Raw genomic sequence first — 15,485 nt, 5'->3', positions numbered from 1 at the left:
TGGGGGTGGCTTCCACATTCTCATTATTCTCTGATAGGCTTAAACAGGAAGGTCAGGTGTCCACTGGCCCCAATCTCAGGCTGGCCAATGACAGCCTCCCAGGAGAGTTTTCGGGCACCATCTTATGATCAGAAAAAGTGCCTAATGAGTGACAAAATGGAAGAGAATTGTGTTGGTTTTTCGGTAAGAATTGATTACCGTTGATTCGGTACGGCACTCGGTGCAAAACAGATCTTGGATACGATTCTCGCCAGTAGAGGGGGTTTGGGGGCAGTGAAGATGCCTAAGCTCACCAGTGAAGATAGCCCACACACCCCCCTTCACCCACACACCCCTTCCCAACACACCACCCCCCCACTCACCCCCTCACCCACATACTCCCCTTCCCCACACACTCCCCTCCCCCACAGCCCCACCCCCATAGCTCCCTCCCCCACACACCACCTCCCCACATCCCACCACCTCCACAGTCCCCTCTCCCACACTCCCCTCCTCTCAAACCCACCTCCCCATAACCCCTCTCCCTGCACTCCCCACCCCCACATGCGCCTCCTCCACACACACACCCCACCCCCACACCCCCCTCTCCCACACACCCCTCCTTTACGTCCCCCATCCCCACAATCCCCTCCCCCCACATCTTCCTGTCCCACACAACCCTCACCCACACTACCTCCCCACACTCCCCTTCTCCCATACTCCCCTTCCCACACACTCACCCTCTCCCACACTCCCCCTCCCCCACACACCCTGTCCCCCACATCCCCCGCCACCCACACAGTCCCCTCTCCCACACTCTCCTCCCACTAAACCCTCCTCTTCCACACTCCCCTCCCCCACATTACGCTCCCCCACATACACCCCTCCCCCACACCCCCGCGCCCACACCCATTCCCCCTCCCTAACTCTCCCCCACAGCACCCCTCCCCAACACACCCCTCCCCCACACTCCCCTCCCCCACACCCCCATCTCCCACACCCTTCTCCCCACATCCCTCTCACCCACACCCCCATTCTCCCACACACACCCCTCCCCCACACTCCCCTCCCCCACACTCCCCTCCCCCACACTCCCCTCCCCACACCCTCTGCCCCACATCCCTCTCACCCACACCCCCATCTCCCACACACACCCCTCCCCCACCCCCACACCCCCAACTCCCACACCCCCATCTCCCACACACCCCTCCCCCACACTCCCCTCCCCCACACCCCCAACTCCCACACCCCCATCTCCCACACACCCCTCCCCCACACACCCCTCCCCCACACACCCCCGCCCCCACACTCCCCTCCCCCACACTCCCCTCCCCCACACCCCCAACTCCCACACCCCCATCTCCCACACACCCCTCCCCCACACACCCCTCCCCCCCACACCCCCGCCCCCACACTCCCCTCCCCCTCACAACCCCTCCCCCAGCATTCCCCCTTCCACAACATTCCTCCATCCACCACAATTCCCCGGCATTCTCCCCCCACCCCACACATCCCCCACAACCCCCCGCCCCCCCCCCCGCCCTATCCCCCCAGCACCCACCCCAACCCAGGAGTGAGTGACGGGCCTGTCATCCTTTTCCGGAGAAAGCGATAAACTTTCCTCCCTCTTCGGTGCTTCCAGCGGCAAGACAGGTTTTTTTTTAAACCTCAAGCTAGTTGTTGCTGTGCCAAACAAAAGTGCTAATCTCAGCACGGCTGAGTGAACAGAACGGGAGGGAGGGATTGAACACATCAGTGTCAGCCTGCTATCTGAGTGGAGATTGTTGGAACCCAATAGAATCACAGGTGGGTGGGCCAGCCTTGGATTCTGTCCTTATAAATACAGGTACAGAGATCCAGGTGAATGGGGCGCTTGTGGAATTAGAGGGGTTCCCAGTAAAGACCACCACTTTTGCAGTCCCTGCCCTGAAGTTGTAGCCTAGACTACAAGTCACGAGGGAGATTTTGCACACCCGTGGCGAGCTATTTGCTTTTCCTCCCTTAAGCTTTTGTAAAACCAAGAACCAACCATGAAGAGCAGTGTGAGATTCTCAGCGAGTTCAGCGAGTTCCTATGGGGGCCCAGGCAGATACAGTCTGGGTGGGAGCGGATCCAGGTCCAGCACGTCATTCAGCTCAGGGCTGGGAATGGGAATGGGATTGGGAATGGGCTCGGCCAGGTCCAGCGCCGGGGGGTTTGTGGGAGGCTCGTCCTCGGGAATGTCCTTGTCGGGATTGTCCAGCAGCCTGGTGGGCAATGAAAAGCAAACCATGATCAATCTGAACAATCGCCTTGCTGAGTACCTGCAGAAGGTCAAAGACCTGGAAACGGCAAACAACAGCTTGGAACTGCAGCTCAAAGAGTTCCATGTCGGAAAGGCCATCACAGGGATTGACTATTCTACTTACGATGCTGTGATCAAACCACTGAGGGAGCAGGTGAGAGTCAACCAGTTTGCAGTCTTGTTGTGGGGAGGGGGCGCGGTGGCACAGTGGTTAGCACTGCCACCTCACAGCGCCAGCGACAAGAGTTTGCTTCCCAGCGTGGGTCACTGTCTGCACCAAATCTGCGCATTCTCCCTGTGTCTGCGTGGGTTTCCTCCGGGTGCTCTGGTTTCCTCCCACAGTCTGAAAGATGTGCTGGTTAGGGTGCATTGGCCGTGCTAAATTCTCCCTCAGTGTACCCGAACAGGTGCCAGAACTAGGAGATTTTCACAGTAACTTCATTGCAGTGTTAATGTAAGCCAAAGTTTATTTATTAGTGTCACAAGTAAGGCTTACATTAACACTGCAATGAATTATCTGTGAAAATCCCCAGTGGCCACACTCCGGCGCCTGTTCGGGTACACCGAGGGAGAATTTAGCACGGCCAATGCACCCTAACCAGCACGTCTTTCAGACTGTGGGAGGAAACCGGAGCATCCGAAGAAACCCACGCAGACACGGGGAGAATGTGCAAACTCCACATAGACAGTGACCCAGCCAGGAATCGAACCTGGGTCCTTGGCGCTGTGAGACAGCAGTGCTAACCACCGTGCCGCCTGTATTGGAAACATGAACCTTCCGTATGAATCAGGGAATTGGCTATGACTCTGCGCAGTCGAACTGCAAGATATCTACAGCCTTAAAGCGGACTCTACCTTCAGCAACACTCCTGAAAGATCCAAATCTGTTTGCTGACCATCTCTCACCCAGCTGGGATAGGGGGAGGTGTGTGGGGGGGGGGGGGGAGTTCTATAAATTTGAATAAGAGTCTTAGCATTGCTACTGAATCCTGACGTACGGTGTCAGATCTGAAAAGGGCATTGTCATGAAGTTACTGGTCCGTTTTATTAACTATTGAGTGACTGTAATGACTAAATCTTGGAAACATGCCTGGAATCTTTTTTCTAACTAGGATTTAAAATTGCCAAAACTCTTGAAGCATTGGGCAGGATTTTCCAGCCTCGCTTGACCCGAGACCGGAAATCCCCGTTCCGAGGTTAATGGACCTTCCCATTGTCCGCCCCTCGCCCGCTCTGATTCCCGTGTTGGGCGGGACAGCAGGATTCCGGCGATTGCCTACTTTATTTATTTGTTTTTCTTGTCAACAATACCGCAGGATATTGTCACAAACTTAAATTCTATGAAAGAAGATGGTGATTCAATATTTTCCTGATATTGTGAAACCGATTTGCACTCTCAGCAGTGCATTCATGTTCCCTTTCATACCCAGGCCAGGTACCCACTCCCACCAGCAACATGGTACACGGATTATTCTAGAATGCTAACATGTCCACCTCTCAGCTCCAAAAAAAGGAAACTAACTGCTTAACCTTTTTCTCCTCATCCCAACTCAGGGACATTGAGGATGGTTTACCTAACCTGCTCATCTCTGGACACTCAGGGACAATTTAGCATGGCCAATCCACCTAATCCGCACATCTTTAGACACTCAGGGACAATTTAGCAACGTCAATCCACCTAACCCGCACATCTTTAGACACTCAGGGACAATTTAGCAACGTCAATCCACCTAACCCGCACATCTTTAGGTACTCAGGGACAATTTAGCAACGTCAATCCACTTAACCTACACATCTGTGGACACTAAGGGGCAATTTAGCATGGCCAATCCATCTAACCCGCGCACGTTTAGACACCAAGAGGCAATTTAGCAAGGCCAATCAACCTAGCCTACACATCTTTGGACACTGAGGTGCAATTTAGTATGACCACTCCATCTAACCTACATATGTTTGGACAAAGGGGCAATTCAGCATGACCAATCCATCTAACCTACATATCTTTGGACACTAAGGGACAGACAATTTAGCATGGCCAATCCACCTAACTACATATCTTTGGACACTAAGTGGCAATTTAGCGTGGCCAAGCCACCTATCCACCTAGTCTTTGGTCACTACGGGGCAATTTAGCAAGGTCAATCCACCTAACCTACATATCTTTGAACACTAAGGGGTAATTTAGCATGGCCAAATTTAGCATGGCCAATCCCACCCAAGCCCCACACCACAACCACACATATTTACCCTGCTAATTCCTCTAAACCACATATCCTGGGACACTAGGGGGCAATTTAACATGGCCAGTGCACCTAACCCACACATTTTTGGACTGTGGGAGGAAACTGGAGCACCCGGAGAAAACCCATGCAGACACGGGGAGATTGTGCAGTCTCCGCACAGACAGTGACCTGAGGCCGGAATTAAACCCAGGTCCCTGCAATGCCAATTGGAGAGGTGGTCACTGTGCTTGCCACTGTGCCATTCTGCTGCCCATCATCAAGAATCCCCTCTTGTTCCTCACCCAGCCACTCGAAGATGATGCTCTCTTAGAACGCCTGATTAGAAATTGGGTGTGTTTGAGAAAAAGCACAATGTTATATAGCCATGACTTGCGCATGAGAAATGGATCAGAGTGCCCACTCTAATACCAATGGCTCTGTCACAGTCTCATGAAACATTTCATAGAACACAGACACAGATTTCTGTGATAAAATGAACAAATATAATGCATATCCATACACACTCCTGCCTTCCAGCACCAATTAGACACCATTTTACTCAGAAATCATTAGATTGCTTCAAATCAGCACACTGTAGGACTTTACATCTTTGTGTTCTTGACTTTAGATTTTGGCCCTTCACCTTGGCAACGCCCGCTTGGCTCTGGACCTCGACAATGCCACTCTCGCAGCAAAGGACTTCAAAAATAAGTATGTGTTATTTCTTCTCTTTTATCTTATAATTTTGTCACAGGACGGCATGGTGGTTAGCACTGCTGCCTCACAGCACCAAGGACCCAGGTTCAATTCCGGTCTTGGGTGACTGTTTACGTGGCATCTGCATGTTCTCCCCGTGTCTGCATGGGCTTCCTTCGGGTGCTCCGGTTTCCTCCCACATTCAAAAAGATATGCAGGTTAGGTGGATTGGCCATGCTAACTTGCCCCTCAGTGTCCAAAAATATGCAGGTTAGAGGGATTGACCATGCTAAATTGCCCCTTAGTGTCCAAAGATGTGCAGGTCAGGTGGATTGGCCATGCTAAATTGCCCCTTAGTGTCCAAAGATGTGAAGATTAGCTGGATTGGCCATGCTAAATTGCCCTTAGTGTCCAAAGATGTGTAGGTCAGGTGGATTGGCCATGCTAAATTGCCCCATAGTGTCCAAAGATGTGGAAATTAGTGGATTGACCAAGCTTAATTCCCCTACAGAGTCAGGGACATTAGTGGGGTATGTACATTGGGTTACAGGATAGGGTTTGGATGCGATTGTTGTCGGTGCAGGCTTAATGGGCTGAATGGCCTCCTTCTGCACTGTAGGGATTCTATGTGGATCTGATTAGCTGCTGTTGCAATTCTTGTTCGAATTGAACCAATTGTTCTTTTTTTTTGTATTGTCGAATTAGGTTTGAAAATGAACTCTACATCAGGCAATCTGTGGAAGCTGATATCGCAGACCTGAAAGCGCTGAAAGATGAATATATTCGGAACTACAAGGATTTGGAAAGCGAAATTGCAGCCTCAAATGATGAGCTTGCTTATCTAAAGAAAAACCATGAAGAAGTAAGCTGGGGGTTGAGCTCCTGTCCTGCATTAATTTAGTCATTTGAGGTGCGGTACCGATGCCCAAGCGTCACGGGGGGGTGGGGGGGTCGGAGTTCCACCAAGGTTCATCATTGAGTAACATTGATTTCAGGGGCAATGTTAAGCCCATCGCATAATGGCTCTGTGTTCGATGATGGTACAAACTCAACATTGTCTGGAATAGCTTTATGTGCACCTGGTAGTAAGGATATTGTAAGTATCTAGAAGGCAAGAAACAAAGGAGCAGGAGGAGGCCATTTGCCCCTCCGAGCCTGCTCCACCATTCATCATCATCATGGCTGAATTCCCAACTCAAGACTATAATCCCACCTTTCTCCCATATCCTTTGATCCCCTTCATCCCAAGAGCTATATCAAATGGCTTCTTGAAAGCATATAATGTGTTGGCTTCAACTACTTTCTCTGGCCCACAGGCTCACCACTCTCTGGGTGAAGAAATTTCTTGTCATCTCTGTCCTAAGTGGCCTACCCTGTATCCTCAAACTATGACCCCTGGTCTGGACACCCCCACCATCAGGAATATTATTTAGTCTTGTTAGAATTTTATGGGTTTCTGAGATTCCCTCCCCCCCCCAATTTTTCTGAAGCTCCAGCAAATATAATCCTAACCAACTCAAGCTCTCCAGTCCCACCATCCCAGGAATTGGTCTGAAAACCTTCTCTGCACTCCCTCTAGGGCAAGAACATCCTTCCTCAGATAAGGAGACCAAAACTGCATGCACTGATCTAGGTGTGGCCTCACTAAGGCCCTGTATAATTGCAACAACACATCCCTGCTCCTGTACTCGAATCCTCTTGCTGTGAAGGCCTACGTACCATTTGCCTTCTTCATCGCCTGCTGCACCTGCATGGCTTACCTTCAGTGACTGGTGTCTGAGGACACCTAGGTCTCTTAGTACATTGCTGAAGGACAAAAGAATGGGGGGTGGTGAGGGGAATCTCATTGAAACCTAAAAAATCCTAAGAGGTCTTGACAAGGCACAATGTTGCCGATGGTGGGGGCATCCCTGTGAGGGTGAAGGCTCACAGTCTGAGGATACCGGGGTAGTCTGTTTTGGACAGAGATGAGGGGAAATGTCCTCACCCAGAGGGTGATCAGCCTGTCCTAATTTAGGGTCACTGAAATAATAATCTGCCTTTGCTACCAAAGTGGATAACCCCACATTTAACCCCGTTATACTGCATCTGCCATTCATTTGTCTGCTTACTCACCTTGTCCAAATGAAGGGTCTCTATATCCTCCTCACAGCTCACCACCCCCCCCGTCCAACTTTGTATCATCTGCAAACCTGGAGAAATTACATTTCGTTCCCTCATGTAAATCACTAATATGTAAATAGCTGGAATTCCAGCACCCGATTCCTGCAGTACCCCACTAGTCACTGCCTGCCACTTGGAAAAAAGATCCATATCTTTCTACTCTTTGTTTCCTGTCTGTCAATCAGTTTTCTATCCAACCCAATACAACATCCTCAATCCCATGTGCTTTAATTTTACACGTTATTCTCTTATGTGGGACTTGTTGAAATTCTCCAAATAAACCATATGGCTCCCCCTCATCAACGCGACAAGTTACATCCTCGAAGAATTCCAGTAGACGTGTCAAGGAGGCAGTATCTGAAGGGGCTATCACTGCATTTTCTTTAGGAGCTGGCTCAGCTGAAACAACAGGTGGCCGGTACTATCAGCGTGGATGTCGATGCAGAACCCGGCGTTGACCTTTCCAAGCAACTGCAGAAGATGCGAGATGAATATGAAGCATATTGCAAGAAGAATCAAGAAGAGCTCGATAACTGGTACAAAGTACAGGTGAGATTCCTCTTTCAATATTGCATCTTCATATCCTCACACTCCAGAATAAATTCCAAATCCAGGATCTGAATAGAGGGTTGATCCAAACTTTGGGTTCAAGGTCTTTACTTATCTGTGAACCGTTTTGTCGGGCTATCTATGGGGCAGTGCGGGGAGTGATCGGCCATGGTAAACTCCCTTTAGTGTCCAAAGATGTATAGATTAGATGGATTGGCCATGCTAAATTGCCCCTTAGTGTCCAAAGATGTGCGGGTTACGTGAACTGGCCATGCTAAATTGCCCCTCAGTATCCAAAGATGTGCAGTTAGGTGCATTGGCAATGCTAAATTGGCCCTTAGTATGCAAAGATATGGGGTGGTACAGTGGTTAGCACTGCTGCCTCACAGTACCAGGGACCCAGGTTCAATTCCCAACTTAGGTCACTGTCTGTGTGGAGTTTGTATGTTTCCCCTGGGTGCTCCGGTTTCCTCCCACAGTCTGAAAGACGTGCTGGTTAGGATGCATTGACCCGAATAGGTGCCGGAGTGTGGCGCCAAGGGGAATTTCACAGTAACTTCATTGCAGTGTTAATGTAAGCCTTACTTTTGTGACTAATAAATAAACTTTAAATACAGATTGGCCATGCTTAATTGCCCCTTAGTGTCCAAAGATGTGTAGGTTAATTGGATTGATCATGCTAAATTGCCCCTTACTGTCCAAAGATGTGTAGGTTAGGTGAATTAGCCATGGTAAATGCAAGGGGCCATGGGGATAGAGCGGAGGGGAAGGCCTGGGTGGAACGCTGTTTCGGAGAGTCAGTGCAGACTCAATGGGTTGAATGGCCTCTTCTGTACTGTAGGTAATCTACAGATCAAATCATTCTCTGGACACTGCAGTAGCCAACATTACTGTTGGGAGTGATTGACATGGTTAGTCATGTACTTAGGATTGACAATAAGTTTGAGGGTGTGACATTTCCGCAGACAACGGGCTGTAGAGTAAGGTTTACTGGACTTGCTAATGCTGAAGGATTTCTCCATGTCGTTCGGGATCTCTGCTCTGAAACCTGCATTACCTGGTGTTGGTGTTTTCTTCTCTGGCCACTCACCCACCTCCAGTGGTTACTCCACAGAGTCAATAGGTAAGATTTCCATCGGTATAGGACTGTGTTGGAACACAGGGATGCAGAAATAAAAAATTAACACTTCATTAGCTTAAGAAATCCCAATTCCTTGATAGATATGTGAGTAGTTGTTATTGAATGCAAGTTTCTTTCTCTTTGAAGATCGAATCCCAAGCCAAGCAGACTGTTCAGGTCAATGAGGCCGTGCAGAATGCAAAACTCCAGGTTGAGGAACTACGCAAACAGCTCCAGCCCCTCGAGATTGAGTTCAACTCCCTCTCCAGTGGGGTAAGTAAAGTCTGTTCAACCTGATCTCCCTCCTTGCTGCACAAACCTGCTTCATGTCGCACCTGAATGGGGCCCCACTGCACATTGGCTACAATGGCTTGTGGTTTTGGAATCCCAATGGGGTCCCCACCCACCCCCCCGACCCCCCACCCCCACCACCACCTCCCCACCCTCCACAACCCCCTTTCCCACTGCTGAAAATCGTCCACCAGCCCTCCAGCCCCCAGATATTTGAACTCCTCCCATTGCAGCTTCCTGCACACCCGTGATTTCAGTCACTCCAAACACTGGTCTTTAGCGTCCATGGGGATGGCAGAGTGGCGCAGTGGTTAGCACTGCTCCTCACAGCGCCAGGAACCCGGGTTCGATTCTGGCCTCGGGTGAATATTCTGTCTGTGTGTGGAGTTTGCACTTTCTCCCCGTGTCTGTGTGAGTTTCCTCTGAGTGCTCCAGTTACCTCCCACATCCAAAGATGTGCAGGTTAGGGTGGATTGGCCGTGCTAAATTGCCCCTTAGTGTCCAAAGAAACCAGCCTCCCATCCATTGACTCTGCCTACACTTCCTGCTACCTCAGAAAAGCAGCCAGCATAATTAAGGACCCCACGCACCTTGGACATTCTCTTTTCCACCTTCTTCCCTCGGGGAAAAAAATACAAAAGCCCAAGATCACATATCAAACGGCTCAAGAACAGCTTCTTCCCTGCTGCTGTCAGACTTTTGAATGGACCTACCTCACATTAAGTTGATCTTTCTCTACATCCTAGCTATGGCTGTAACACTGCATTCTGCACTCTCTCCTTTCCTTCTCTATGAATGGTATGTTTTGTCTGTGTAGCACTCAAGAAACAACACTTTTCATTGCATGTTAATACATGTGACAATAATAAATCAAATCAAATCAAAGGTGTGGCTTAGGAGAATTGGCAAAGTTAATATATGAGGTTAGGAGGATAGGGTAGGTAGGTGGGCCTGGGCATAGTGCCATGTCAGAAAGTTGGTACAGACTCGATGGGCCAAATGGCCTCCTTCTGCCCTGTAGGGATTCTTTGAAAGTTCCGAGTTCCAAATTCCCTACTTAAACCCACTCTCCTACTTAAGACACTCCTTAAAACCTACTTGTTTGATCAAAGATTTGATTGTCTGTCTTAATATCACCTTATGTGTAGTCCACATATAGTCAGGGTATTCAAAACATACAAGCTATTTGTTTATCTCTGTTCCTTTGCCAGTTAACTCTCCCCCTCCACCCACCCGCCCTAGGATCTTCCAGGCCCATTGATTGGCGTTTTGCATCGTTCACCTGCTTGCAGGACTGGGGAACCCACCACATGGATGGGTGGTCACCATCGGTGGGACTGGAAGATTCCACCAGCAGGAACTTGGGGAAATATTCTGGCCCTGGACAACATTGTCATAGTTGAGGGTATCTTGCTCAAAAGCCAAAATTGTCTTGGAAGTGGTTTATTGGCCAGTCACTACATTGAAGGCATAAGTCATAAGGCTCCGGGTTGCACTGCTTTGGCACGCCCTGCCATCGCTGCCAACAAGAGTGCTTGGACAAGTCTCCATTCACTGCAGCGGGACTGGAGAATCCCAGCCGTGGGTGAGATTGGAGAATCCTGGCCTTACTCTCTCAACCCTGGATTCTTCCAATATCCTTGAAGGGTAAAAACACTGATGCCACTGATCAGTCACGATCAGATGCATGGGCTGAAATTTTAACATCCATCGGGCATGGTGGCACAGTGGTTAGCACTGCTGCCTCACAGCGCCAGGGAGCTGGGTTCGATTCCCGGGTTGGGTCACTGGCTGTGCGGAGCATGCACATTCTCCCCGTCTCTGCGTGGGTTTCCTCCGAGTGCCCACAGTCCAAAAATGTGCGGGTTAGGGTGCATTGACCGTGCTAAATTGCCCCTTAGAGTCAGGGGGAATTAGCAAGAGTAAGTGCATGAGGTTATGGGGACAGGGCCTGGATGGGATCATTGTCGGTGAAGGCTCGATGGGCCGAATGGCCTCCTTCTGCACTGTAGGGATTCAAAAAAAATCCCACCCCCCCCCATCCCGGACATTGGGTGGGATTTTCCGGTTTTGGGATGAGCGATGCCGTAAAATCCCATCCATGTTCTATAAGCCAAGGTCGCGTGCGGACAATGGGTCATAGGTGAGGGGGCCACAATTAAAGTTCCGAGCTGGTGTTGGGGCAGTCGGGAGGGGGTGGGGAGGGTGGTGTTTCTACACAGAGTCGACCTGACGGATCCAGTGCGCGTGGTCATTCGAGTAAAACCTGTCCTCTTCCTGTTTCTTTTCCCAACCCCGATCGGCAGAATGCTTCCTTGGAAGCCTGCATTCAGGAAATCCATGACAAGTATCAGCAGAAGCTTCTGAATCTGCAAATGTCCATTTCCCAAATGGAGGATGAGCTTACAGGCATCACAAACGACATGCGGCAGAAGGTGAAAGATTATGAACAGCTACTCTGCATCAAGATGAAACTTGAGTCGGAGATTGCCACGTACAAGAACCTGCTGGATGGATCGGCTGTTGGGTACGACGGAGTCCATAAGGGGCATTGCTAATTCTCCAGCGCAGTTTCCCTCTGTTTTTCCCCCCAATCGTAGTGTCGCCCCTGTGCTGGGTCAATCTGCCACTCAGCCAAAATCTCCAAACTTAATGGATAACCCCATACAGCAGGCCACCAAGCGGGACGGCCTGGTGGCACAGTGGTTAACACTATTGCCTCACAGCGTCAGGGACCTGTTGTTCCATTCCCAGCTTGGGTCATTGTCTGGGCGGAGTCTGCATGTTCTCCCCATGTCTGCGTGGGTTTCCTCCAAATTCTCCAGTTTTCTCCGCAGTCTAAAAGACGTGCTGTTTAGGGTGCATTGGCCGTGCTAAATTCTCCCTCAGTGTACCCCAACAGGCTCTGGAGGCAGGGATTGTCACAGTAACTTCATTGCCTTGTTAATGTAAGCCTACATGTGACACTAATAAATAGGCTTTAGGTGCATTGGCCGTGCTAAATTCTCCCTCAGTGTACCCGAACAGGCACCGGAGTGTGGCGACTAGGGGATTTTCATAGTAACTTCATTGCGGTGTTAATATAAACCTATATGTGACACTAATAAATAAACTTTAGGTGCATTGGCCGTGCTAAATTCTCCCTCAGTGTACCCGAACAGGCACCGGAGTGTGGCAACTGGGGGATTTTCACGGTAACTTCAGTGCAGTGTTAATGTAAACCTACTTGTGACACTGATAAATAAACTTTAAGTAGTCTGGCATACATATGACTCCAGACCCACAGCAAGGTAGTTGAGGCTTAACTGCCCCTCTGAAATAGCTCAGCAAGGCACTCTGTTCAAAGGCAATGTGCAAGGCTGGTCTAGCCAATGATGCCCACTTCCAATGCACTTCGAATGACAGTAAATTCGATTCCCAGACCAGTCACTAATGCTGCATCTTCTTAAGAAGCCCCACAATATTTGCTAATTAATCTTATTTTCTTTTTTTTATATATATAGTATCGGCCAAACCAGTTCAGACACAAAGGAAACTTCAGGAGTAATTACCACAAGAAAAACCGGTGAGTGTTCTGTATAAACTAGCATCAGTGGCACTGATGCAACATCGCACGGGAAATGTTAGTCCGGGAATTTAGAAAATTCCATCTCGGAGGCAGTTTTGTGTTTTTATATTTGATCGGGATCACTTTTGTCACATTTGAGGTTAAAGGATGAGTACACTTCTATGTCACCTTGTTAGATACTGTTGGTGTTGTCTGCAGTAACACAGACGGTATGGTGGCGCAGTGGTTGGCACTGCTGCCTCACAACACCAGGGACTCGGGTTCTCAGACCACAGACTGTCTGTGATTTGCCAATATCCCAACTCAATCTGGGCTCAATTTCACTTTTGGTGTGAATGGTCAGCTATGACTATTTCCTAGCCCTCCTTGTTCCTGGACATTGAAACTCAGCACATCTATCTGTACCCTCAGCTGTACCAACCTTTCTTGGCTTGTCTTCAACCAATGTGGCAACTATGGGCGGCCTCAGAGCTCCAGGGACCCGGGTTCGATTCCCGGATTGGGTCACTGTCTGTGCGGAGTCTGCACATTCTCCCCGTGTCTGTGTGGGTTTCCTCTGGGTAGCTCCGGTTTCCTCCCACACTCCAAAGATGTGCGGGTTAGGTTGATTGACCGTGCTAACTTGCCCCTCAGTGTCCCAGGATGTGTTGGTTAGATGGATTTAGCTGGGTAAATGTGTGAGGTTGTGGGGACAGGGCCTGGGGTGGGATTGTAGTCGGTGCAGGCTCAATGGGCCAAATGGCCTCCTTCTGCACTGTGGGGATTCTATGATGATTTCTACGAAGGAAATTAGTACTGGGCCCTCCCCCTTCCACCCAACTCATACACTGTCCTCAAACTCGTATCATTTAAATAACTCCAAAATACTATGGGTGGGATTTTATAGCTTCGCTCGTCCCGAAACCGTACAATCCCACCCGAGGCGAACGGACCTTCCCATGGTGTGCTCCTCGCCCACTCCGATTCCCGTGGCAGACAGGGCGGTAAAATTCCTGGAGTGAATCCTGGAGTTCCGGCTTGGTTCACTGCCTGTGTGGAGTCTGCACGTCCTCCCCATCCCCTGCCATCTAATGAATAAACTTCAATAAATAAACTTCATTATCGCTGCACTATTAATCCAGGAACTCAGCTAATGTTCTGGGGGACCAGGGTTCGAATCCCGCCAGGGCAGATGGTGGAATTTGAATTCAGTAAAAAAAAATCTGGAATTAAGTATCTACTGATGACCCATTGTCGATTGTCAGAAAAGCCCATCTGGTTCACTGGTGTCCCTTTGGGGAAGGAAATCTGCTGTCCTTACCCGGTCTGGCCTACATGTGACTCCAGAGCCACAGCAATGGGGTTGACTCTCAGCTGCCCTCGGGCAACTAGGGATTGGCAATAAGCGCTGTCCGGCAGCAACACGCACATCCAATGGAAGTAGGAATAAAGAAATAAGATGGACTAGCATGCCACTCGGTTAGACATAGAATAGAATCCTTACAGTGTGGAAGGAGGCCATTCAGCCCATCGAGTCTACACTGACTTTCTGATAGAACATTGTATCCAGGTCATCTCTACCGCCCCCTCCCCGTAACCGGGCACCTTCACAAATGAGTAAAATTTTCTAAGCCGCTGGGTCATCTTGATCGAGGGATGTCTTGATGATGACTTCATTTCTTGCCTTTCAGAAACTCGCACCGTTACATCGTCATATTAGCTCCTTCGAGATTCACCCCGTTCTATCGTGGAATCTGGATGAATGAGATAGCTGACCCTATGCCTGTGTTTGGACGACTGATTACGCTGTCAAACAGTTGTTTTCTCTGTGTGTGGTTTCTCCCAAACTTGGGTTGCTTGCTGAATAACCCCCATCGCAATGGTTGCATCTTCCCTGGGCTTTGGGTGGGCATCTTTCTTGCTTTTAGGTAAAAAGCCCTCTTGTTGGCTAATGGGTTAATTGCATGAGGTTATGACAGTCACAGAAATAAAGCATTTCACTGCACTTGGTGGTGTGGTCGTGGTTATTTCATCACAAAAATAACCTTCAGTGAGGCATTCCTGGGACGGATCATTATGAAACAAAATTGGTCACCCACGCAGGAGTTATCAGGACAGATGATCTGAATCATAGAATCCTTACAGGACAGAAGAAAGCCATTCAGCCCATTGCGTCTGTACCAACTGCAGTCCCACCCAGGCCCTATTCCCATAGCCCCACATATTTACCCTGCTGATCCCCATGACACTAGGATCAATTTAGCACGGCCAATCAACCTAAACCGCACATCTTTGGACTGTGGAAGGAAACCGGGGCACCCTTAAGACATAGGAGCAAAATTAGGCCACTCGGCCCATCGAGTCTGTTCCGCCATTCAATCATGGCTGATATTTTTCTCATCTCCATTCTCCTGCCTTTTCCCCATAACCCCTGATCCCCTTATTAATCGAGAACCTATCTATCTCTGTCTTAAAGACACTCGATGACCTGGCCTCCACAGCCTTCTGCGGCAAAGAGTTCCACAGATTCACCACTCTCTCTGGCTGAAGAAATTCCTCCTCATCTCCGTTTTAAAGGATCGTCCCTTTAGCCTGAGGTTGTTCCCTCTGGTTCTAGTTTTTCCTACTAGTGGA

At 49.5% G+C, this 15,485-nt stretch overlaps 1 protein-coding gene across 1 annotated transcript; it reads left to right on the top strand.

Moving 5' to 3' along the window:
- Positions 1-1,820: 1,820 nt before the first annotated feature.
- On the top strand, positions 1,821-14,856 carry LOC145361047 (keratin, type I cytoskeletal 19-like). Its single transcript, XM_080216602.1, has 8 exons — positions 1,821-2,417; positions 5,114-5,196; positions 5,887-6,043; positions 7,732-7,893; positions 9,161-9,286; positions 11,611-11,831; positions 12,808-12,869; positions 14,543-14,856. The coding sequence occupies exons 1-8, from the start codon at positions 2,010-2,012 to the stop codon at positions 14,569-14,571; spliced, it is 1,248 nt and encodes a 415-aa protein (XP_080072728.1). The 5' UTR covers positions 1,821-2,009; the 3' UTR covers positions 14,572-14,856.
- The last annotated feature ends 629 nt before the right edge of the window (positions 14,857-15,485 follow it).

Source organism: Carcharhinus amblyrhynchos, chromosome 33, assembly GCF_965287045.1.
Source record: "Carcharhinus amblyrhynchos chromosome 33, sCarAmb.v2.hapA, whole genome shotgun sequence".
NCBI classification, from domain to species: Eukaryota; Metazoa; Chordata; class Chondrichthyes; order Carcharhiniformes; family Carcharhinidae; genus Carcharhinus; species Carcharhinus amblyrhynchos.
The sequence above is the reverse complement of the archived record's forward strand: the minus strand, read 5'-3'. Positions and strand labels throughout refer to the sequence as shown.